This window comes from Empidonax traillii, unplaced genomic scaffold (genome assembly GCF_003031625.1).
Source record: "Empidonax traillii isolate 1590-97213 ecotype Southwest subspecies unplaced genomic scaffold, ASM303162v1 scaffold697:size334835, whole genome shotgun sequence".
Classification (NCBI taxonomy): Eukaryota; Metazoa; Chordata; class Aves; order Passeriformes; family Tyrannidae; genus Empidonax; species Empidonax traillii.
Window position 1 is genome coordinate 189,717 of NW_020955890.1, and position 25,411 is coordinate 215,127.

The 25,411-nt window shown below is 50.0% G+C and overlaps 1 protein-coding gene across 3 annotated transcripts in view; it reads left to right on the forward strand.

The window, feature by feature from the left end:
* The window catches only part of SIL1 (SIL1 nucleotide exchange factor), a 96,284-nt gene that overhangs the window by 33,223 nt on the left and 37,650 nt on the right, over positions 1–25,411 (forward strand). For all 3 annotated transcript variants that reach the window (XM_027899975.1, XM_027899977.1, XM_027899976.1), the window contains exons 4-6: positions 19,253–19,373; positions 20,518–20,614; positions 22,928–23,119. In XM_027899975.1, the coding sequence (XP_027755776.1) occupies positions 19,253–19,373; positions 20,518–20,614; positions 22,928–23,119 (410 nt within the window). The remainder of the gene's footprint in view (positions 1–19,252; positions 19,374–20,517; positions 20,615–22,927; positions 23,120–25,411) is intronic.

A 25,411-nucleotide genomic window follows, 5' to 3' on the forward strand; every position in this document is an offset into this window, starting at 1 on the left:
ACCTTTGGCTGAGATCCACCCTGAGCCTGCCCTGACACAGCTCCAGCCATTCCCTGGGGGCTGTCCCTGCTCCCCCCAGAGCAGAGCTCAGTCCTGCCCCTCCTCTGCCCCTGCCCAGGCAGTTGGAACTGCAGGGAGGTCTCCCCTCAGTCTCCTCCTCTCCAGCTGAACACACCAAGTGCCCTCAGTGTCCTCACACGCCTTCAAATCCAGGCCCTTCCCATCCTCGTGGCCTCCTTTGGACACTCTCCAATGGCTCAATCTCTCCCTTCCATTGTGTCCCCCCAAACTGCCCCAATGTTGAGGTGAGGCCGCCCCAGGGCTGGAGGGCACCCTCTGGGAATGCACAGCTGGGCCCTGTCAAGCTGCTCTCGAGCGTGTTCCAAGGGCTGGCCCAGCCTGGAATTCCAGCCAGGGCTGGTGCTGGGGGTGTCACAGCCTCAGACCTGTGTCCCTGAAACACTCAGGAAACATCACAAGTGTTAGTGAGTCGAGTCTTCAGGCACACAGCTGGCCCATCCCAGGAGAGTTCAGAGCTGCAGAGCCATTGTCATTCACACTGGGAAATGGGAAAATATAGCAAATAGCAGAATTTATAGGCCAGTCACTGAATATGCACATTAAAATTAAAACAAAGACTCCCACTTTATAAAACCTCCTCTGCTTCTCTGATTTGATAAGTGCAGTCATGGAGTTTTGATGGTATATTTTGTAGCATAGTGTAATGCAGTATATTTTATACATGTATATAATACATGCATTATATGTGTTTTATATTTTTTATATATGTATATGGAATGGCTGGGAAAATTGGGATTGTTCAGCCTGAAGAAAAAAAGGCTATGGGATGATCTAATTGCAGCCTTCCAGTACCTGAAGGGAGCTACAAGAGCGATGGAGAGAGACTGGATGGATGGAGAGGGCCTGGAGTGCCAGGACAAGGGGGAATGGCTTCACTCTGCCAGAGGGCAGGGCTAGATGGGATATTGGGAAGGAATCCTCCCCTGTGAGGGTGGGCAGGCCCTGGCACAGGTTGCCCAGAGAAGCTGTGGCTGCCCCTGGATCCCTGGGAGTGTCCCAGGCCAGGCTGGACGGGGCTTGGAGCAGCCTGGGCTGGTGGAAGGTGTCCCTGCCCATGGCAGGGGGTGGCACTGGATGGTCTTTAAGCTGTGCCTTCCAAACCAGGCCATTCTGTGATTATATGATGCTGTGTTCAAATTTAGATCTGTGAGACCTCAGACCTGTGTAGCTCCTGGAACGTGAGCGTGCCTGGGAGCTGGGCAGGGATGGACTGTTGTGTATCAGTGCACTTCACCTGCAGGCTTTGATGAAGCAGTATCACAAGGGCTGGTGGCTGTGCCCAGCCCAACCACAGCACCACTCACAGCAGCAGGATGGGCAGCAAGGTGCCACTCAGTGGGACACTTCAGCATGGCCAGGTGCTGCTCCAACTCACAGGGTTGTTCCCTCCCTGTGTTTTCTGTTTGCATCTCCTTGACCTGGGAGGTTTTGCAGCCATTGTTTTCCAGCACATCCATGAGGGTATCAGGTTCAGTATTTGTGAAATGAACTGGGAGCCAGTTTTCTTCCCCTCCAAATGCAGGTAAAACTTGTCCTCTGTCATCTCCAGAAGCACTGGTTCCCTGGCAGCACCAGTGTCAGTGTGAGAAAGCTCTTCATTTACTGCTTGGATTGCTCAGGTTTGGGAGCAGAATGGGGCTGGGGTGCGTTTTTGGTGTGTTGGGGTCAGTCCTGTCCCTTACTGGCATGATGTTACTGGTCTCCCGAAACAAGCTGATGATGAAAGTCTTCTGCAGTGATGCACATACTGCCAAAAGCTGGTTGTGCCTCTGAGCAGCAGAGAGAAGTTTGCAGCCTTTCTGACACAGAGCCATGGCTTGGATGTGGGGCATCACCAAAACAAGGGGGTGGTGGTGGGTTTTCAGGAGCCAAGCCGTGACTCGTGGTAGTGGTGAGCGTGGCTCTGGGCTCTGCAGGGTGTTCTGGAGCAGTTATAACCAGGGGATGAGGTGTTGAGAGTCAAGTGGCAGTTTTAGTGCAACAGGAGGAATTTAAACTGCGGCTTTCAAAGTAATTTCAAATTTAGCTTTAATGATGCTCGAGCTGGTGGTGGCATAATAGCAGTAGACATAAGCAGTGGGAATCATTCCCATGGTTAAATTTACATTGTTTGGAGGGGGAAAGTGCTTTGAAAGAAGAGAGACTGTTTCCCAGAGAAGACATCTCTCATTCCTCTCTTTTATCTTCTTCCTGCCAAGCTGGGGATGCTGTGAGTGTGTGAGCTGCTGAGAGGTGCTTAAATGTGTGCTGGGTGATGAGGAATATCTTGCTCTGGTTTTTATGTGCAAGCATGCTGTATTTGCTGCAATAACTTTAATAACCTTCGTGTGGCTGTTTAGAAGGATGAACCTCATTAAAGGAGAGGTATTTAATAACAGGCCTATTTTTATCTCTGTCTTTATCTAACAGTCTGCACATTTATTTCAAGCTTGTAACAGTGCTTTGCAAGAAAAATGTTTTGCCTCCTGGAAAACGTTTTGGGAGTGCATCCAGCCTTGGTTATCTTGAGTTTCCAAAGTGTCTATCATCCCTCCTCCTTCCTGAGCCTCCAAGCCCTACCAAGACCTCGGCTCCAACATTTTCCTTGGCTATTATGGGAAACTGGTTTCAAAAAGTGTGACTTGGGTTCCAGAGTCACTGAAATGGTTCTGAAGGTTTGACCAGATATAATCAGAGCAACTCCCTCACACTTCAAATGTGTGATCTTGTGTTGTGGGACAAGAATTCCAGGGATTGCAGCACGTTCTTTCTTAGCCGTGGGTCACTCCTCCATCCCCCCTGTGACACTGAATTCCCAGCAAAGCACCATCCAGAGGCTGGAGATCAGGAGAACCCCCAGCTGCTGCTGCACGCTGTGCAGAGAGCTCCAAGAGCAATTCTTCTCCTGGTTTGGGAATGGTTTCCTGGGCTATGTCAGGGCAGCAGTGCTGCTCCCAGAGCCTGGCTGGCTTTACTGCAGCTCGGACTGTCCACGTGTTCTGGGAGAGAATGGCAGCTCAGGGGGCCAGGCATTCCTGCAGAGGTTATTCTTTTTCTAAATTTGCAATTTTATTCATTAATCTCATGAATTAAACCCTGACCCAAGATCTCCTGCAGACACTGTGTTTTCAGACCACTGTCCTGTGTGTGATCTTGTTTGCTGGCAGGTGGAGGCAGGTGATGTGCCCCAGCCCTGAGGGATGCACTGTCCTTCCAGTTCCTCCCACATCCATCCCTTTGGCATCACTGGCTCTGTGTCCAGACTGCCTGAGTGTTTCTTGGAGCACAAGTGCTGTTCAGCACCGTGCAGGTCACCAGGGTGACCATTTCAGAGCCCTTTTCCCAGGACACATGAGGCCACATGCTGGCTTTGGTCCCTGGGATATGTGTGGCAGTTGTGACAAAAACACCTGGAGCTAATCCTTCCTTTTCCTTGCCATTCAGTCTGGATTGTGCACATCCCTAAAAGGCAGTTTTGCAGGGTTATCTTTTTTTATAATGAGGAAGGAAGTATTTCCCTGGCCTTGCTCAGGCTGTTCCTCCCTGCAGTCTCCTCCTGGGCTCAGGCCCTGCTCACCGAAACCTCACCAAAACTGATTCTGGGGGGATGAGGACACAGTCAGAGGGTTTTTCAGGCAGTCAAATGGCTCCTCTGAGGAATATTTCACCTGGTCCTTCACAGTTCATGCCTGCAAATTAGTGTTCTTGCTCAGATGGGACTGCAGCTTTTTTTCCCCCTTTTATACCCCTTAATTTGTTTATTTTCCCAGATATTTATTCATGGGGTCACACTAGCAACAGGTCTGCTTTTTCCACAGACTGTTCCAGAGCCATGTGCTCTGCCTGCTCCATTCTGCTGTAAAAGCACCCTGCTCCTCTGAGGAAAACTCTGAATATCCATCCTATTTCCCTGATTGAGCAAGGCACTTTCTCTGATCCCTGCCCTCTGTTCATTTCAGAATCCGCAGGGAATTTGGAACATAAATTAAAAAGCTATTTGAGGTTTCTTGAGGTCTAGAAGCTGGTTTTGCATTTGTTCTTACTTGAGCACACACTGAGACAAATGGCTCTGTTTTACTGAAGCAGCTTCCTTTGGCATCCTGAGGAAGCTTCTGAGTTAAAAAATAAATATGGCTCTGTTTTCCAGCTCTGCTTAACCAGCAAAAGCTTGGGAAAGAAATGTAATCTCCTTGGGTCTGTCCTGATGTTTTGTAGAACTAATTCCCATTTATTGCAAGAACTCTTCCACGCTAGATTCACGTTTAATTTTTTATTATGTGTTTACATTTTGGAAGGTGGTGATGGAAATTCTAATGAGGGATAACACTCCTGATTCAAAAGATCTTTCTTCAGTCCAGACATTCTTTTTCCTCCCTCCTGATTTTTCTGCCTGCTCCTTAAGACTGCAGGAAGTTTTGCTTGGGTCATTCACTTGCACCAGGATGTTATCTGAATACAGAATTAATGTGTGCAGCCTGTCACTTGGAATTGCTGCTGTTCTGCTGCTGCAGAGCTCCCAGGGTTGCAAAGTCCTTGCAAGTGGCAGTAACAGGAACGTGCCTGTGATCCTGCGAAGTGAGAGGAGCAGCGTGGAGCTGTGTGTCTCTGCCAGCACTGCAGGGTGTGAATAAATAGATCCAATCAACAATTTGCATGTTAGCCCCAGACCATGGTCTATTTTTAGGATTTGTCATTCAGCCCAAGCAAAATCTCTCTGTTTTGGGCTGCTGGTGTTTCTAAAAGCACCTTTAAGTGCTCACTGAGTCTGTATTTTAAGCTGCATTTACATTTTGATAGAATCTGCTGCTCTTCTTGTTGGAAACAAAGCCTACCTCATCTTCATTAATTGCACTATCATTTCACCTGCTAACCAGGGTGCTACTAATTACAGTTATCTCCCTGTTCTGCAGCAGATAGTACACAAAAAATTGTTATCCCTGGCACATGGTGACAGGTTTTACAGGTGTGAGGAAGGTATTTATAGACTGACTGATGTGAAGCTGGAGGAGTGGCTGTGCTGCCCTTGCCAGGCTCCTCCACAGCAAAACATTGTTTAAACACAGGAAGGTCTGGTTTACTGCAGGATGATTGATCACTGGGGCTGGTCAGCTCTGCCACAGAGGTGGTAGAGTCTCCATCCCAGGAGACATTCCAGCTGGACACAGTCCTGGGCACCTGCTGGAGGTGACACTTCTTGAGCAGGGGTTGGATGGATGATCCCAGAGGTGTTTCCAACCTCAGCTGTTCGGCCACTGTCCAACAGTGCCTCTTTTGGTGAGCTTCACAGAGAGCTGCAAACCCTGGTGGTGCAGCTGACTGTTCTCCCTGCTCACACAACTGCAAACCCTGGTGGTGCAGCTGACTGTTCTCCCTGCTCACACAACTGCAAACCCTGGTGGTGCAGCTGACTGTTCTCCCTGCTCACACAACTGCAAACCCTGGTGGTGCAGCTGACTGTTCTCCCTGCTCACACAACTGCAAACCCTGGTGGTGCAGCTGACTGTTCTCCCTGCTCACACAACTGCAATCCCAATGGAGCAAACATGGGAAGAGTCTTCTTTGAAGAGAGGCAGTAGAGAGTAATGCCTGAGCCCGTCTGCTGGGGCCTGTGGGTCTGGAGGGCTGGAGCCAGGGCCTTTCCTGGAAGATAAGCCAAGGGGCTTTTCACTTGACTCCTGTTTTATCATCTTTCCACCCACTTTGGTCTCTTCAGATGCTCCCTGAACCTTTGGATTGCATCCTGAAGTGGAATGGGCTTGTCCTGAAGGAGGAGCAGGGCAAGACTGCTGAGGAGAGCTTGTAGCTGCCCCATGGGGAAACCCAACTGGGAAGCAAGAGATTCCTGAGGCTCCTCCAGACCACACTGTGTGAGGAGGAGATGTACCCTCTGTCCTCCATCCACCACGAGTGTCCTCAGATCAGGTCAAACTCCCTGCACCGGTTGTTTGTACTGTTTGCTCTCTGCTCTACTTTATAAACTGGGGGGTTCTTGAAGCCTTTTTTTTTTTTATTCCGAAGAATATTAGAGATGGTTCACATGTTTTCTTTTGTGTCCTCTGCAGTGCAGGTGATGGAGACAGGGATGGGATGATAGAACCTTTATCCTTTATCCTAAGTGATTTTCTAGCAGGTTTGGGAGTACTACACCAGCAGGTAGAATAAGAAGCTCACATGAAAACCACACTCAAGAAAGATTGTATCCATGGCCTGAAAGCTGGATAAGGAGTCACGGAAGTGCACCTTGCAGTGGTAGCAGAGCTGGGAACACTGCATGGGGATGTTTCCTGCAGTTCTGGCACAAGGAACCAGAGGACTGCTGGTTCTCCAAGGTCCTCCCTGAGCACCTCTGGTTCTCCAAGGTCCTCCCTGAGCACCTCTGGTTCTCCGTGGTCCTCCATGAGGACTTCACAACGCTTTGCACAGAGCTTGCTGTGACACCGGGCAGGAGCTGCTGGTGGGGCTGCTGTACTGGCACAGGCCATGCTGCTCCTGGGGACTGTGCAGCAGTGATGCCTGGCCCTTCTCAGTGTGTTTCTGCTCCCAAATGTCACTGGGCCTGCAGGTACCTTCCTGCAACAGCTGCTCCTTGTCTGCATCGCTTCCCTTGTGGAGCAGGCAGAAACCTCCCCCTGCTGCATGGCAGGGAGCCCTGTGAGCCAGCACAGAGGGGACAGCACTGCTTTAATCATTTATCCCTCTTCATGCCACCAAAGCTGTGTCCTGGGTGGAGGTGTGTGTGTCTGGGGAGAGGGTTGGCCCCAGCCATCAGCTTGTCAGGGTTTGCAACACTGGCAGTTGGGAAGAAAACTGTTATTAAGTGTAACACAGCACCTTGGATACTGAAAGCATGGGGAGAGAATAAATACAGCCTTCCATAATGCCATTTTATAGTGCCACCCTTCAGAATTTATTAACGCTTAGTTGCAGCCATGCCTGCAGCTTCTTCTGCTTGAATCAGTAAATTTTGTTCATTATCTCCAGCACTCACTTTGACCTACTGTGTTTGAAAAGAGGAAACACTGGAGGTGTAGGGACACCCCAGTTACTTTCTTTTACAGCTGTTTTTTTGGTGTAAATCCAGCTTTTCTCAGGTTTGCTGCTGGCACCCCAGTCAGGGCTCATCTGGGATGGACCCGAAGTGTGACTTGTTGGTTGATGAGAGCTCTGGGGCGCTGAGGACCTGCCACAACCACCACAGCCCCCACAGGCAGCAGGAAGGGAGGAGGGGTGTGATGGGCATCTCAGAGCCAGCTGGCACGTCTTGTCACCCACCCTGGGACTGGTCCAGTGTCTGGACTGTCCTGGATGGGCTGAGGATGGTTGGAGGTGGCGAAGGGTTCACAGGAGCTTCCTTGACTACAGCCAGGGGGTTGCTGAGGTGTGAGCTCAAAGAGCAGTTCAGCATCACCTTGCTGTGGCTGTCACCACTGGTTAGCTGCTGGGACCCCACTGCCTGATTGCTGCTGAGAATGACACAGGATCAAGTCCTGAAGTGAAACTGGGCCCTGATTTTTGTCAGGACAAATCACAGCAGCGTTGTGGCTGTGCACCTTTACCCCCATCCTCAGCTCTCCTGCGTGGAGGAATACGAGTTCAAGCCCAACCTTCTGGTAATTTATTATGTTCCTTGTGCTTAAGGGCAAAATTTAAGTTGCCAAAAGCAGATGTTTGCTTGCTCCTTTTTTAGCTCTCAAAGTACTTTCTGTGTGCTTGATTGATGGACGTCCCTGTTACATTAATAGCTGGGCTTTGCAGAAAGCTGTTATTACCAGGAGAATCTGGTGTGGGTTTCAGTTTTTCTTCTTGCATTGAAAATCCATTATTAATGTCTTTTTTTGGGAAAAAAAAAATGCTTCAATTCAGGCATTTTGCTTTGCTTTCTCAGGCTCCCTCACAACTGTCTCCTCCGCGGTGCTTTTAAAATCAATATTACAAGTGTTCTTTATATTTTACTGGGTGGTTGAGGGTTTCTGCGTCTTGCTATTGATTTCTAATTGTGTTGCAGGACATTTGGGTGCACACAGATTGCTATGTGATGGATAGCTTTATATGTGTCTTTCTAATCATGACTGAGTTGGCTTTTTGCATGTTGCCTCTTGCTGGATGCTGCTGCTGGGCTTGGAAGCTGCCAGGAGAGCTGGGAGTGCAATCCTGAGACACTGGACTTGTGACCATTCATTTCGTTTTGGTTTTGGTTTTAGACACAGAAGTCTTATGAGGGCTCCTCTTCTGTGTTGTCTTTGCAGAGTTGTTCTGCCCTGGCTTTTCATCCAGCTTCATGTTCTGCATCAGAGGAGCATAACTGGTTGTCCTGGTTTTGTGTGGGATGGTCACAACGTACCTGCAGCTCTTTGGGTCAGCTCTGCTGGCAGATCTTGGCATTTCAGAGGTGCAAAGTCATTGGATCACAAAATGGTTTGTGTTGGAAGGGACCTTAAAGATCATCCAGTGCCACCCCCTGCCATGGGCAGGGACACCTTCCACCAGCCCAGGTTGCTCCAAGCCCCGTCCAACCTGGCCTTGGACACTTCCAGGGATCCAGGGGCAGCCACAGCTTCTCTGGGCAACCTGTGCCAGGGCCTCCCCACCCTCACAGGAAAGAATTCCTTCCCAATATCCCATCTATCCGTGCCCTCTGCCAATGTGCATTCCCTTATCCTGTGACCTCATGCCCTTGTAAAAGTTCAGGTCTTGATGAAATAATATGGAAACACAGACTACACCTGTAGCTGCTGTGAAGTTGGAGTTCCAGAGATGGAGCACAGCAGCACTGCGGGGACATGGGCACACCTGTGTGGCTTTGTTAGCACCAAAGGGGGTGTGAGTGGCACTGCTGTGGCCAGCACAGGTGCTCCAAAGTGCTTCCATGACTCCAGCTGGCCTGCAGCAGGGAGAGAACATCCAGTGCTAAGGACAGGGGCCCCGTGCAGGTGTGTGTTTTAGGCATGTCCTGAAAACACCGAGAAGAAAGGGCAGAAGTTTTCTGTGCAGGAAGGGTTTGCATGTGAAGCAGGGAACTGTCCCCCTCTGGGGCTCTCTGGGCAGGAATGGATGTGTTGGTGCTTGCCCTGCCTGTGGTCAGGCTGTTCCCAGCCCCACCGTGCCAGGGCTTTGGCTGTACCCACGGGCAGTCTGGGGGTGCTCTGGGGGCACAGCAGTCGCTGCTGGCTGGACTGGAGCGGTGCTGGTTGGGCTTATCTTCAGTGGGATCCTGGACAAGCCTTGGTGCAGGGCAGGTTTGGCCCGTAAGGAACTGGTTGTTGCTGGGGAGCCGAGCAAACAGCTGGCAGAGGTGCCGGTGCCGTGTCCCTGGGGGGAGCAGAGCACGGGGGTGTTACAGCTGCGGGCAGAGGACGCGGCATTCCCGGCTCTCCTTGGTCCGGCAGCCGGGGAGGGATGACACGCATAACTATGGGCGGGCTGTGACCTTGCCGCTGGAACTTAGTTAGCAATTCTGTTGATGTTCTGGAAACGAAAATATAATTCAGGCCACCTTCTCCTCCAAGCTGACCCTGAGAATCTGGGAGAAGAGCTACTGAATAATTAGGGGCCTTATTTTTTTCCCCTTTTTGCTGGAGTTACTGCTGTGTTGAACTGTGCTGTAAGTGTCATTAGTTCCCTTGAACTTATTGCTCCGAGTGTACTTTGCATTAATGCAATTACGTAAGTGGCAGTCTCGTTAATCACTGTGGGTTGCAGCACATCCCTGTCACACCCTGTTTTGCGGGTGGTTTGGCTGGTGGGACCCCTGTAGCCCTGTCTGGGGGTGCGGGCTGTGGCTGGAGCACTCCCCTCTGCCCCCCTGCCTGGTTTAGCTGTGCTCTGTATTTGCATGTGTCTCACCCTGTGAGATCTGGAGTGTTTGCCGGCACTGCAGAGAGCAGCCTCCCTGCTGCAGAGGGGAAAGGGAAAGGTGGTTTTGGCCCAAGGGAGTTTTGCTGGACCACATCCCTGCTGCTGTCACTCCAGTTTGCATCCATAGGGGTCCTGGAATGGCAGAGCCCAGACTCCTGCCTTTGCAGGGAATACCTGGAGCCCAAGCTCTTGAGCAGGGGCTGCTGCAGGGCTGTTTGATGATGCTGTGGCTCTGTCTCCGTGGCAGAGCTCTCAGCCTTCCTGGCAATGTAAATTCTCCTGGCTGCATGCTAAAATTACACTGAGTTATTGATTTATCTCTGAGAGGATTTCCTTCCCGAGGGACATTTCTGGCTGTTGTAATGATTTAGTTCTTGTGCAAGTGCAGAATCCGTAGCAGAGCAGAGCCACCCTCCTGCCCTCAGGTCTGCAGCTCAGGGTCGTGCTCCCTCAGGCTCCCTCTGCCAGTTCATTTCTGTTCCAAGGCTGGCACAAGGTTACATGGCTGTTATTTCCCTCTAACAACTGCAAATAAAATGGCATTTTCAACTTCTCAGTGAGGAAGCTGCAAGACTCGGACAAGCCTTTGTGCCACGGCACTTGATAATCTCGGGTAATCTTGGATGTGTTGCAAACACAGCTCCAAGCCTGGCACATGGGAAGTGTGAAGCCTGACCAGCATTAATGCACCCAGGCTCCTGGGAATGTTTGAATTCCTTACAGTGGGGTATGATGGGAGCAGGAGCATGTGAATGCTTTTTTCCTAAAGCAGCAGGGTACAACCTCTATCTTCTTTGCCTTCTACTGACTCATCCATAGAGCATCTCTAAAATCAGGCCAGGCAAGTTCAAATTCAGTCTCCTGCTTGTGCTCCTGAGGAGGCAAAGCCAATTCTCTCCTATTCCTGGTGCTGAAACCGCAGTCCACTGGTTGTGGTTCAGCTGGTGAGCACCATCAGTAGAAGGACCTGACCCAGACCAAGTGTTTTACCCACTCTCTGTGGCTGGGAAATGACCAGCTCTGTGTCCCTGGGTACCCATCTGAAGGCCCTCCCTGTGTGTTGCTGTGTCCAAGCCTGCAGTGGATTTGGGACCGATCTCAGCTGCGTGGTGATGAAATGTGAGGCTGCTCAAACACGTGGTGTTATAAAACAGCATCCCCCAATTAGGCCCAGGGAGAATGTCAATTTATTTTCCCATGAACCAAATGTGGCACAGCTACTTTCTTTCTCAGTGATCTATCTGTGAGATAAAACAAGTCCTCAGCGTCTGTCTTAAATACTGCAGTGTTGACAAGTTCTCTTGACAGAAATTAGGCTAATGTCCCTCTCGACTGCCTTAGCTGTAGCAACGAGGCTTTCAGCTGGAGCTTTGGAAAGCACTATACCAACGCATTCTCCAAGGCATCTTCTTATTCCAGCTTTTATTATCCAAATTTGTTCTCACTCAGCCTTGGCAGCGTGGCTGGCAGACTGGTTCCTCCAGCACATCCTGCTGGTGTCACAGCCAGGCGGGTCGGATCAGGCACCTTCCAGGGTTGAAGCAGGGCAGTGTTGGCCAGCTGTCTGCAGACCTGCGTGCCCTTGGCTCTGGGGGGTGCTCTGGGCTCGGGGAGGTGTTGTTGCCAGGATGGGACTGGTGTGAGAAGAGCCAGCTGACAGGCATAGGGTAGAGATGGGATCCAAGTCAGTGAGCTGCACACCCTGCCAGCAGTACAGCATGTCCTGAAACGCTCCCAGTGTGAGCTGGAGCTGGGAGGAGGGAGTGGTTTTGGCACGTCTTATCTTTGAGTTTCAGCCTGGACTGAGTTACGGTCTCAGAAGCTGAGGACAGGAACAGAGGTCACTCAGACATGGTCATGAAGACCCCTTCTTGGACTTCCCATCCTTCCCCTTGACAGCAGTTCCTTTTACTGACCTTTGCTGCCTTTCAGTTGCACTTCAGCTCCTCGTTTCCAACCACAGATTAACCATGGCTGGCTGAGACCTCCTGATTCTCACACTGGTGTTGGTCCTGATGGATTATCCTTCCTTAGAGAGCCGTTGTGTCCTTTCCATGCCTCCACATTGCCAGGTTCTTTGGTGGCCGTGTCACCAGTCCCTGGAGGGAGGAGGAGGAGCTCTCTGGGAGTGACAGATGTGGGAGACGTAGCGGTTGATGGTGTTCTGGAGGTGCTAATCTCCATCACAGTAAAGGAACCAGTAGTGCCTGGCTCAAAAGTTATTAAATGCCCAAAATTCAGCAGGATGGGTATCATCCTCAGTTCCTTTTGTCAGGTTCTCAATTCTCCTGGTCACCTCCTTCGTCCTTCTCTGCCTGCATCCTGCACTGATCCTCTCTGAATGCAGCCCAGATGGGCTTTCTGGAGTAACAAATGCACCTGAGCGATGACAACTATTGAACAAGTTGCAGTAACACTACAAAGGCTTGGGGATAAATAATGTAGTGAGTTGGAGAGGAATTAAAGCTGGCTTTTGTAAATAAGCTTCTCATGGATGTTGACCTGGGAACATGGTGGGACAAAGGTCACTTCAGTGTCTGTGCAGCCTGGTGTGTGGTTGGAGAGATGAAACACCAGAGTGTGTCTGGACACCTTTGCTCTCTCTTAGCTTCTTGGACCTATGTGGGATTAAACTCTCTAAAGTGCTGCAGTTCACAGATTTGAGCCCACTGTCAGAAGAGAAAAGAAATCAAGTTCCTCATACCTAATCCCTGAGCACATGCCTCCTGCTGTGCTCAGGGGCTGTGTATCATCACTGGCTCAGAGATGGGGAGAAAGGTTTGCTTTGCAAGTGAAAATACATCTTTGTGCCAATTCTACAACAGGGCAACCCTTCCTTTTCCTTCCCGGTGATGGTTTTTTGCCTGGTGTGTTTCTGCTGTAGCAGTTGTGAGTGTTGTCGAGCCCAGTGTCCAAACTGAGGGGGTGCTTTGGCATCTCCAACCAGGTGTTTCTCAGGGGAAAGCCCCTTCCTCACAGCGCTTTGTTCTCCGCTGTCTGTGGATCGAATTGCAGCAGGAGGGATTTGATTCTGACATCGTTTTAAAAACGTTTTCATTCTGTCTGCTGAGGGAAACAAAGTACAGGGAAGATTCCTCAGCACTGGGACAAAAGAGTGGCTCTGAAACCCTTTTCAGACAAGCAAGTGTTTGAGCTGTAGGACTGATGGATGGTGCTTTAAGACATGGTTATTGCAGCAGGCAAAAAACCTAGAGTGCAAGGAAATTCTCCCAGGGATTATTGTGAGTGTCTCCCTGGAATCCTGGTTGTGAGGAGCACTTGGCACCTTGAGTCCACCCAGTGGCATCAGCCATAAGAGAGCAGTAGCCCAGCAAGCACCAGTAAGTTGCTTTTCTCTTGGTAAATGAGAAACTGGAATGGGATCAGCCCTTTCGGGGTGGCTTCGCTGCCAGGAATTGTACCTGGAATGTGGATATGGGTGTCTGAGCTTCCTCACGGTAGTGTGGGGAATGCTGGGAATGCCAAGGGATACTGGGACTGCTGCTGGGGAAGCTCTCAGGCCTGGTGCAGTGAAACCTCTCCCAAGGCTATCAGGAAGAGGTGACAGAGCATATTAATGACCTTTTCCAGTGGCACTTAACTGGGAGGAGCAGTGAGTGCCAGAAAGTGAACTAATACAAAAGGCTCTAGCTGAGTGAAAAAGGGCAGAAAGAAATAAATGAGATTCAGGCTCTGGGCCTCCTCTTCCCATCAGTAATCCATCTCTTCCTTACCTGTGTCTGCTACAGATCTTCCCTTCCTTTTGTATGTAAAAATGTTCTGTTTGGAAATAACAAGCAATCCAGGGAGTGGTATGACTTGCCTTTATAGACAAGAAAGGTAAAAAAAGGAGGGAGGCTTTGCTGCTTCCTTGTTCAACAGTGCTAGCTGGAGAGTGTGGGGTCAGAGCTCACACTGAGCCCCCCAGGACTTGGGCTGCCTCTGTTTTCCTTGGAGCCTGGCATTCTACATGAGAAGCAGGCCACATCTTCATGCTGCCAGTGTGCCAGGGTGTGGGACATCCCATCCTCTGGCCAGAGCAGCCATCAGGGCAGTGTCCCCCTGTGTGTGACCAGCACGTGATGGCCCAGCCTCAACTCACTGCTGACACTCCTGGAGCTGGTGACGCAGCAGTGGGGAGCTCTGCTGCTTCCTGGGATTTGTCTCCTTGTGTTTTTTAATCATTATTTTATTAAAGGAGAAGGTGCCATCAGATAACTCATTGTGGATGCTCTGTCAGTACGATTATTTTAATACTGCAGCACTGCCGGTGTGTTTTGCTGGAACATTCACATATTGATTCCAGATTCCTTTGTTGCCTGTTCGAGAAAGAAAGTCCCTTCCCCTCACTCCCTGTTCGAGGGAACAAAGAGTAAAGGAAGGTAGATGTTATCTGAGGCTTGCTCACATACCGAGGTGATTTCTGAGAGCTGCAGAGCCACTTACTGACTCAATAACTGAGGTTTGTTTTCACACCCTTAATAGATTTTTGAATTGTTTTGCAACGGCAAACAAGAATGTTCACTTGGGGACAAAGCAGGGATCTGCTGAGCTGGATCTCCTCTGTTCTGCTTTCAGAAACCTTCCCAGGGGACATTCCTGTGCCATAGGGGACAGAGTGGTGCTGGAGGGGGGGAGTTTCATGTCCCTCTTGGGCTCCCCTTGCTTTCATCCAGTCGATGGCTGAAAGCTCTGGGGTCCAGGAGCTGGGGAGGGCATGGGGAAGCCACGGCCAGGAGAGTAGTGAGTTACTGCACAATCTCAGCGGGAGGTTTGCAGGTCTGTGTATGATGTACAGCTTACCTGGTCATGTTTAATGCTCTTGTTGTGTGCTGTGTCAGGGCTCAGCCTTGTCCCCATGCTGAAACTCAAACCCACCTGTGGCCAGCAGTAAATGGAATACTCACAGAATTTGCCAGGTTGGAAGGGATCCACAAGGATCATTGAGTCCATTGTGCTGGAAAGGAGCCGGGCAGGATGAACCCTTTCTCCCTTTGAGAGGAAACAGTTGGTCCTTTGGTTGATCTAGAAAAAGAGGAATGGAGTTCCTTGGACATCCCTGCCTGTTGCATATTCCACACAGCACCCCTGTGCCTTTACTTACCTTTATAATGCACCTGCTCCTGCCTCAGTTGGGAGTCTGTTTTCCATTCATTTATTTATTTATCATCTTGTTTTCAGCCTCTGCAAAGCTTGATATAGGCACAGGGCTTGGGAAGCGTACACAGAGCAGAGTAACAGATAGCTGTGATTTGGTTACAAGGCAATAATTTAAGTCGACAGGTTTAGCTGATAACATAAAGCACACGAAAGGAACCGCTTCGGTTTATAAATGTCAGCAGAACCCCTGCGAGGGAGCTACTGCCTGAGAGCCGGCCCCGCTGCTGCTGCTCCAGCCAATATATTACAAGGAGATATAAACAGATGTCTGAAAAAATCTGGCTGACCAAGATTAAAAGAATGGGGCTATAAATTAAAGTCTTCCTCGGCGTCACTTTAAGCAACTTTCGGGACAGAGCACATCCCAACAAATGGAGTGCCAAGGCGAGGAAGGATCTCCAGGAGACCGGGAGCTTTGGGCTGCAGAGGCTGCACCCAGGTGTAGGGATGGTTTGTGGGAAGAGCAAAGCCTATCCTGGTGCTTCTGCAGCTGCTAAAGGGATTAAATGGAGAACAGGAATAACACCATTCCTGCAGTGTGTTGCCACAGGATCAGTGTCTCCTGCCTGGAAAATAAACAGTGTTGTTTTGCTTTGTCATCTATTCCCAATAAAGACCTTGTCATTCCTGCAGTGACAAGGGGTTTTTTATCCTCTGGAAATGCTTTACCTGTTGGACATTTATCTTTTCTGTTGTGAGGCAGCTGAGTGATTGAGTGGCAGGTGGGTGGCACGTCCCTGTCAGGGACACTGGGTGAGCTGCTCAAACCCTGGGGCTCTCTCTCTGAGTTCCATCAACCCAAGGAGGTGCAGGAACATGTGTTCAAACTGAGAGTAGGTTTAAATTAGATATTAGGAAAAATCCATCCCTGTGAGGGTGGGGAGGCCCTGGCACAGGTTGCCCAGAGAAGCTGTGGCTGCCCCTGGATCCCTGGAAGTGTCCAAGGCCAGGTTGGACGGGGCTTGGAGCACCCTGGGCTGGTGGAAGGTGTCCCTGCCCATGGCAGGAGATGGATTGGGATGAGCTTTCAAGTCCCTTCCAACCCAAACCATTCTGGATTCTCTGATTCAAACCATTTTAACTGTGGTTTAAACATTTCCATGTGTGGGGTATTTTTTGAGTGGTAAGGAGCACAATCAGGTTGTGGGGGCAGGGGTTTGCTGCCTCCTGCACAGCTGCAGCCCTTTCAGCAGGTTCACAGAGCGGATTTCACAGCTGTTTCTACTCACTGGATAGTCGATTCAGAGGTGGGAAATTAATTAGAATGGAAACTCCTCTTTCCCTTTATGAGGAGATGTAGCAGCTGTCTGGGCAGTGAGACCATCCAGTAACACGTATATGCAATGCCTACCTGTGGATACACACCTTTGATTTGTCTAAGGTGCCAAGGAGAAAAAATGTCACCAAATGGCTTAAATATAAACATGTTTTTATGTTTTTTTTTTAATTGAGTTTCATTTCCCAAATGCAACTTAATGCAAACAATAAGTAAAAAATTAATTTCTCTCGGGGAAAAGCTAATAAGGGTACAATTCTGTTTTAGCAGCATGTGAAGCTGTGTAATTGCTTACATATGTATTGCTCCAGAGCGTGCTCCCAGTTGTTGAATAGTATCAAATTACAGGAATCAAAGAGAATCAACTATTTTTAAGGGAAATGTCTAGAAGCTACATATTGAAACATGATTAAAATTCAGGATTTCCAGCTTAGTCGTTTAAATCAGCAATTTTAATCACATTATTCAAGTCAACCCACCCTCAAACACACTTTATGAATAATACTTCAAAATACCCCAAACTAAATAAGACTGGAGACCCGTCTTGAGCAGCTGGAATATTTTTAAGTGACAATGTCAATCTCTTTGTTGAAAACAGAGATGGTTTTCATGGTTTATTTATTAAAGCAGCATGTTTGTCCTGCTGTGGCATGAACCTGGGTTGCTGTGCAGAGCGAGGAGAAATCCCGGTGGCTGCTTAAACACCTCAAGGCAGGGAGTTTTGCTCTGGGGTTTGGATGGTCCTGGTCAAATCCCGTTTACCGTGCAGAAGCAGAGGCAGGGAAGGTTTGCGGCGCTGCCTCCTTAGTTTGGCTGCGCTGGGTTTGAGAGCTCGTGTGCGGCGGGGGGGTCGTGGTTTGTTTTCTTTACCGCTCGCTGAAAATAGAAAGGAAAGGGCCGATCCCCCGGAGCCAGCCGGCCCTTCTGGAGCCCGCTTTGCGTTTGGATGGGCCGTTCAAGCCAAGTCCGTCCTCCCCCGGTCCCTGTCCCCTGGCAGCGGGCGGGCTGCAGTGCGGGGTGCGGGGGGAGCTGCGCTGCTCCACGGGATGTCCTTTGTGTGTCTGACAGCCCAGAGCTGCTGTAGCCAGTGCCGGGGCTGTCATCCACCCGTCCCAGCGCTGGGGACACGGCCAGCAAAGCCACTGGCTTTAGTGTTTGTGTCTGCGGAGGAGGCAGATGTCCTCCTGCATCCCTGTGTTGCATCAGCACACGATGACATTTTGTCCTAGAACAGTTGGGGTTCGAAGGGACCTTAAAGCTCATCTCAATCCACCCTCCGTGGCAGGGACACCCTTCACCAGACCAGGTTATCCTTTTTTGTGTTTTCTTTGTGGGCAGAGCCCTGTCTCTGTCTCCTAAACCAGGGAGAGGAGATGCAGTGCTGTCCTTTCCATGGAGATCCTACAGACTCCTTTCTGACCAGCGTGTCCCAGCTACACCACCTGTGAGGAGCACAGCTCCTCCATCCTCCATTCCTGCAAAACTCACCTTTCCAGCGTGGGAAGATGCTCCTCTAGGTAGATATAGGTTAAAGCTCCCGTGTATCACAAGTTAAAGGAAGAGGAGGAGGTTTGGATCTGTCCAAAAAAAGTGGAAAGCACTTCAGGTGTGGAGGAGGCATATCTGGCATAGTTTAAGATGGGAAGATAATCACATCTGTCCCCTTGCATATCCAACCAGTGCAACTTCTTATGGGCAGGATGTGGTGGAGAGAAAGAGGAGCTATCAGAAATGCACCTTGTTTTAGTAGGAAATCCACCAAAATGGATTTTCCTGGTTTTTCTAAATGCATTTATACCTGCTGTGGGCTTTGAAATGTTTTTGTCTGAATTGTGACAAACATCCCAGTCTTGTGTAGGAAGCACCAGGTCCTTTGATCAGGGAAATGTCTCTTTGGTCTTGAAGAGGGAGGGATCAATCCAGTCGTTCCTGAGACTAGAGCTTTTTGTCTTTGAGTACATGTATTTATTGTACAAAATAATTACCCTTGCCTTTGGTGGGAGATGCTCCCTGTCTCCTGCACGCTGTGTTGTGTTATCTGAGGTGTCTTTTTAGGTAAGAGATAAAGGAAAGGCTGAATAGGGACTCCTCATCAAGAGGGAGGAAGGTGAGCAGCTGTGTGTCTGTCTGTCCACCTGTGACAGCTGAGATCTCTGCAGTCATTCAGCTGCAGCCTCACTCCCTTGAACAAGCAGATTTCTTGCATCAAAAGAAGCAGCACCATCAAGAAGAAATGAAATATTGCCTCCTCTCCACCCCAGTGCTGGGCTGGCCACCAAGATGTGTTTGTGGTGAACTGTGACCAAGGCAAAACACTCTGAATTCCCTATCTTTTCTGTGTTTAAACCCAAAGCTTAATGTATTCTGTGTTTTTTCCTTGGCAGATAGTAGTGATCATATATTCCTTTTAATACAGTATTTCCAGCCCAGCCCAGCCTTGATGTTCAGTGTACCTGGCTGGACTCTGCAGGATGCCTTGATTTCCCTTTGGCAGCTGCATTTTATGCCCCAATCAGCAACCAATTCCCCTTTCTCCATATGGTCTCCAAATCCACTCCTGATGTGGAGTTTTAGTGCTCTCCCAGGAACTGGCCTGGGCGGGAGGAGGGAGCTGATTCTCTGCTGGGCTCAGGGTTCCACCTCTGCTGTGGATTGGAGCCAGCCTGGCAGCACAGGGAGAAGTTTGGTGGCTCAGGGGGCATATCTGGGAGGGCAAAGCAGCACCTGTGGTTCGGAGGTGCTGCTGGAGGGGAGGGCAGTTGGTGGTGGATATCCTGCTCCTGGTGCAGGATGAGGCTTTCCTCCCCTTCTCTGGGAGAGGAGTGTGTGCCTTCAGCTCCCGGTTCCTCACAAAGCTGGGACAGTGCAGGTGCTCTGAGATAACCCCACCTCTGTTTGCAGGTCAGGCTGTTCCTGCAGGATCACACGTGAGGCTGAACCTGCAGACAGGAGAGAGAGAAGCCAAGCTCCCAGACAGTGAAAATGGGAGAAGTGACACGAGAGAAGAGAGAAGAAGAAAGAGGTACAGAGGTGCAGCGGGGTGGGTGGGCTGCGGGATTCATGCCTTTTATTAGAGGCCAGGTTCCCTGGTGCACCCAATTACTGTCTCTTCCTGAGATTTAATTGCTGATTCAAGAGTTCAGCAGTGCTCAAAAGGGAGCCCTGTCCTTTGTGATCCTTTTGGGATGGCAGTGGAAGTGCCCTGAGTGCACATTCAGAGGCACCTTCATGGCTTCTCGTGCCACGACACCGAAACTAAATTGGCAACGTGGCTTCTTTGAATGAGATTTAGTCCTTTGTAATATCTGCAGCAACTGGTCTGAAGCTGCTTTCTGAGCTCAACCCCTGGGCACAGGTGTGAGGGGCTGTGTGACCTGAGCCAGGTGCCCTGTTCCAGCTGGGAGCCGAGCAGGCTCCCTGCCATGGTCTCCAGGGATCACACTGCCTTCCATGTCTTTAAACGTGTTCTAAACGTTTCACTGGTGCTGATTTTCCCCTTGGCACCTCCTAACACAGACAGGTTTAGTTTCCATGGGGAATCTCTTTCCTGAAGTGTGTGGGATTTCCCACTTCTTTCCTCGCTCTCCCAGTGACTCCTGCTCAGGGTATGGAGATGCTCTTTATCTTCATGATGACTTCAGCAGCTGGGTCTCCTTTTCTTCCATGCAAGAGTGATTGTGGCCCAGATAAACCCTCCTTGAGCCAATGAGAAAGGCATAAAGAGCAGCACAACAGGGTTTTTAGCATTTCTGTGTAGTTTCTGTGTGGATCTGCCCTTGCCCTGACTGATGATGCTCATCAGAACTTCAGCTGAAATCTCCAGGTTAAAGCTTGCGAGTCCTTAACAATGATTTAGTGGCCCAGGGGTGCTTTCTGTATTACAACGTGAAATTCTGAGGCATAAATTAATCATCTATTTTCATTGTGTTAGCACTTTAGAATTTGGGTCGGAGGGTTTGATTACAGAGCCTTTCTTGATTGCCAGGGTGAGGTGGGTGCAAACCACTCATAGAATACAGCACTCAGACTAATCTTTTCTTGAGTGTGGTGGTTTTTTAATCCCTTTTCTCCTGCCCCTAGCCACTGCTAGTATGCCACAGTGAAAGTAGTATAGATGCAGTTGTTTACTCAAAACATGTTCTGGTTTGTTTTGTTTCTTCTGCAAGACTGGGCAAGGTGGATGTCGATGCAAATTCATTCACGTCCCAGGAGCTCAAAAAGGCCTTGGTGAAAATGAAGGAAAGTGAGAAGGCAGAAAGGAAGGTAAGGAGAGAGTTCCCTGTTTGTAAAGCAATGCACAGTGCAGGATGTGAACACACCCTGTGTTACACGTTGCAGAAATATGATGGTTAAAGTGATTGCTTGGGAGAATACTGGGCAAACTAATCTGGTGATTATGAACCTAAAATACCTGTTAATGATATTGTTCCCTGGCTTTTCTGTATGATTCTGTGATTCTGTGAATGGTTTGGGTTGGAAGACACCTTAAAGATCATCTCTTTCCAACCCCCTGCCATGGGCAGGGACACCTTCCACCAGCCCAGGTTGCTCCAAGCCCTGTCCAGCCTGGCCTTGGACACTTCCAGGGATCCAGGGGCAGCCACAGCTTCTCTGGGCAATCTGATTTTTTTATTCAACTGCTGCATGGTTCACAAAAATGTCTGCAGACCCCCAACGTGGATCAGATTGCAGTGTGACAGTATTCATAAAGGGAGTTACTTTCCCTTTTACTACTCTCCTTGTTTTACGTTTCCAGTCTCATGCCCTGGGTAGCAAAACCCAAGTGGCCATGGTGAAGCACAGGCTGAAGTTTCCTTACACAAGCTCCAGCCCAAAGTAAAATAGAAGAGAAGTGCTGCTTTCAGCCCTCTCCAGGCTTGGAACTATCCCCAGCCACTGGTGGGATGATATGTGACTCATCAGGTGGGTCACAGCCTCTTTACCCTCTCCCCCTCAGCAGCATTTCCTTAGGCCTTCGCTCCTCCTGCTGCCTTGGCATTGGCTCAGTTGAAGGAAAACTGAAGTAGAATTCAAAGCTGTGAAGCCTTGAAGTCAGAGAAAGGCTTTTTTCCCCTTATGTGGCAGCAGGGCAGTATTTCATTTGCTCTAGGATTATTTCATGGTTGCTGGAAATGAGGATCATTGAAATGCAAAAATTAGCGATACTCTATTACGTGAAAATAAGCCATATTTTAAACCCCCTGTTAGAATAGCTTTTGTCCCATCAACTGGGCTAAAAGCAGCTACATCTAATGGACCTAAAGTATTCCATTTACAGTCACTCCTGCAGGGAGGAAATTCATCCTTGAAGGATCTGTGTCAGAGGAAATGGAGTTACACGGAGCACTGCCCGTGTGCGCTGCGGCGAAGGCAGTTTGGAGTGGTTGGGGTGGGGGTGGCACTGTGTGTGGTACCTGTGCTAAGCTGGCCAGCAGTCATTGGACTGGCACAGCTTTCACTTCCATTGCTCACTTGTTTATCCCCTGCTGGCTCCAGCCCTTGGCTTCTGTTGCTGTGTGAGGAGCAGGCAGTGCTTGCAGGGGAGTGGAAACCCTCCAGTTAGGGGTCACTCCTGGGTACAAACATGGTTTGGTATTTGTGTTTGGGACAAATCCCTTTCAAAAGGGTCTTTCTAGCTTTCTCCTGCTCTTGGGGAAGCTCAGCTCCAGCCTGGCCTCTCTGCTTCCTCCATCCCCTGCAGCACCAGGCTCTGTCCCTGCCTGTCCCAGTGCCACCAGTGCTCCTGTGCCTCTGGGGCTCTCTTAGATCTCTGACAGATCCTTTTCCTTCTCACCACATGCCTTTTGTCAGCTCTCTTGGTTCATGGCAGCCCTTGGGGTGCTGTTATTACCAGGGAGATGAGCCCTGCTCAGGACAGGCTGTCCCCTGGCCAAGCCCCATGGCCTGGCACTTCAGCAACCCCCAGCTTATCAGCACTCCTTCTGTTTCCCTTTCTGACAGCTTCTGTCCCCACAGTGAATGCACCTTTCCCTGAGAGATAAAGTCATCCTGCAGTTGTTGTGCTTGGGATGCCAAAAGCATCTTCATCCACATCTGAGGAGATCTGCTTGATGTCACTGGAATGGAGTCACTGGGCACGTCAGGCTGGATGGGACCTCTGGAGCTTTCCAGCCCCACCTCCAGCTCCAGGCAGGGTCAGCTGTGGGATCAGGGAGGTTGCTCAGGGCTTTTTCCAGTCAGGTCTTGCAGGCAAACAGAGAACAGCAATGCTGCCTCTGGGCCCCACGTTGTGCTGGAAGGACATGGGATGTAGAAGTGCTGTAGAAATGGTGTATAGATGTACAAATGGTGCACAAATGGTGGGTAGACCTACAAGTGTTGTACAAAGCCCCAGTGCTCACTGGCACTGCAGGTGTGTCACAGATAACTGGGTTCCTGGGCTTCTCAAAAGGACCCTCTAGTGCTGCCCCTGCATCTCTGGTGCACAGCACTAAATCCATTGGCACAGACACCAAGGTTCCCCTTGTGAATTTGGGGCTGGCATTTCTTTCTGTGTCTGTCTTGTCTGTCTTTATCTCCTATCTTCACATCTGGTTTCCTCCTTCTGCTTTCAAGGCTCAAGAGGAAGAGGTGAGGAAGAAGTTCCGACCCATAGAGCAGCTGAAGGAGGAGTTTGAGAAGCTGAACATGAAGATGGAAACAGATTATGAAATTATGGTTAAATTAATCAGCAAATTCAACAGTTCTGCCTCCACGCTGGATGAAAAAGTAGCAGCACTTTATGATCTCGAATATTATGTTCACCAGGTAACAGAATGCATTAGTGACTACTGTGTGAAATCCAGGGATATGGTGTCAGAAACGGGGCTTTATTTTTCTTATCAGTATCAGGTAATACAAATTGCTTAATTACCATAATCCTGGGACAATAACAGGCAGCAGAGGGCTACTGCAGTCTTATTTTATATCCAGGTTTGAATTAATCATTGCTTGTGCCAGGAGCCAGCAGTTTCCTAGGGGCTGCCTGATCTGTTGTCTCTTCTCAGGCTGGTTTTCTTGTCCTCTCTTTTTCTTCTTTTATCTGCTTATTGTTACAAAATGGGGGTTTATGTGCCATATTTGGGTAAGTAGAGTGGTGGCTGCTAAGAAAATAATTATTTTCTTGCTGCTTCCATGGAAAGTGGTTGCAGGTAAGTGCCCTTACATCAGTTCACAGGGAATGTGTTCAAACCAGGGAGGCAACAACCACCTAAAAACCTCTGTTTTGTCTTGGCTTGAGTAAGCAGTGGCATGTAGAGTCTCACTGTGTTAATTAGCTCTGTGCGAGGGTGAATATATTTCCTGAAGTCTTCCTTCCTCAGGTTTGGGCTCACACTTTTGCCCCCTCCCTCTGATCTCTCTTGCTCTGCTTTCAGCTCACGCATTTTTACCTCCCTTGGCTGCAGTTGCAGGCACAGAGCTCTCCTCCCCTGGGCTTGGTGCCTTCCCTGGTGCCACCCCTAGGTGGGTGTCTGGGCATCGAGGCTCTGTTCTGCCTCATGGGAAAGGACTTGGCTTCTCCCTCCCCAGTGACTGGGACAGTCGGGAATGGTCTGGGAGAGTTTCCAGTGTCACTTTATCATTTCGGAGGGTGAATGGGACAACTCTTGGGAGGTGCCCTTTCACTGGAACGTCACTTGTTACACTAAATGTGGTGCTCTGGGGGCAGGTAGCTGAAGGAATGTGTTGCTGAGAGAGGGAGTCCATATGCCAGCTAATGGAAGTGTTATTTCCAGGGCTCTTTGTCCTGAATTTCACACTAAATCCCTGTCCTGGGCATGCAGAAGCTTTCGTGCTGTTTGTTCTCCCTGCTTTTGTTTCACTGATGGCATCCACCTGACTCAGAGAGTAAGTGTGAACAATGGGTGCCCAAAGAGCTTCATATTTGTACTCAGGGCTAATCCTGCCTGGTTAAGAGTTCCAGCATGCTAAAAAGCCACCCCCAAACACCCTGGGATGCTTTGGATTCCAGCGTAAGGGTCTGCACTATTCCAGCATAAAATCCTGCCTGCTCTCAGCACAGGATGGGGCAAACAATGTCAGATTGGTGAGAGGAGCAGGGACTGGAGCATCAAAGGGAACCACATCCAGCATCAAAGGGGTCAGAAAGGGGGACTGGCAGGGAGGCTGGCGGGAGCACAGAGGGCTCCTTTGTGCCGTGATCACAGCGCTGCTCTGTGCCCGCGCTGTCGGGGCAGATGGCTGGGCAGCACCTTCTCGTCAGGCAGGAAGCTGATAAGAAATATGACTTGTCTCTAAGCCAGCATGGCTTTTCCTCCTCTTTCTTCTTCCAGTCAGTTGAATGCGTCCAGAGCATTATCTCTGCTTGGGACTGACTTTAGCGGCACTGGCTTAATGTAATTACTGAACAGCAGCCAAATACGCTTGTGCCGCATCACCCTGGAAGGCTGAACTGTCAGGAGTGCTCTGCAGGCAGTCCCAGCCCAGGGAGGACAGGGATCCCTGCAGGTGTGGCTGGCCCAGGGCAGCTCCCACCACATGTGGGACTGGTGACGGCTCTGCTGGTCTCGCTTTCCCCATCCTCCATCTGCACAGTGACGTGCCGTGGCTCTTGATAACTGTTTGGCTTCCGGCCATCCTGCTGCTGCCTCCGGGGCACAGAGTGCCCTGTCGAGTGGAAAATGCCATGCCCTGGAGGGTGTGTGAGCAAAGGATGCTCCCTGCTCCCTGGTGTGGTCATGAGCCCCCCGAGCACCGGCATGGGAAGCAGTGCATGGCTCCGAGCGCGCTGCAGGGAGCGAAGGGAGCCGGTGCCCAGCCCGGGGACAGACGATGTCCCCTGCTTTTGAAGAGTCAGCCCAAGGGCTCTGTGTTTGCTCAGATTGGTGTTGCCAGCTCTGGTTTACTTCTCCTCAGTCAGGATTCAGCTTGGCATGTTCGGGAGCTCATCTTGGAGAAGGGGCAGGAAGGTTTGGCTCGCTGAGTTATCTGTAATGCATAAAACCAAATGCAAATGTGAAGAGGGCAGAGCGTAACTCATAAACAGCATTCACGGTGCTTGCACAGCCGTGTGCGGAGCCAAGACCCGTTCTCAGGCAT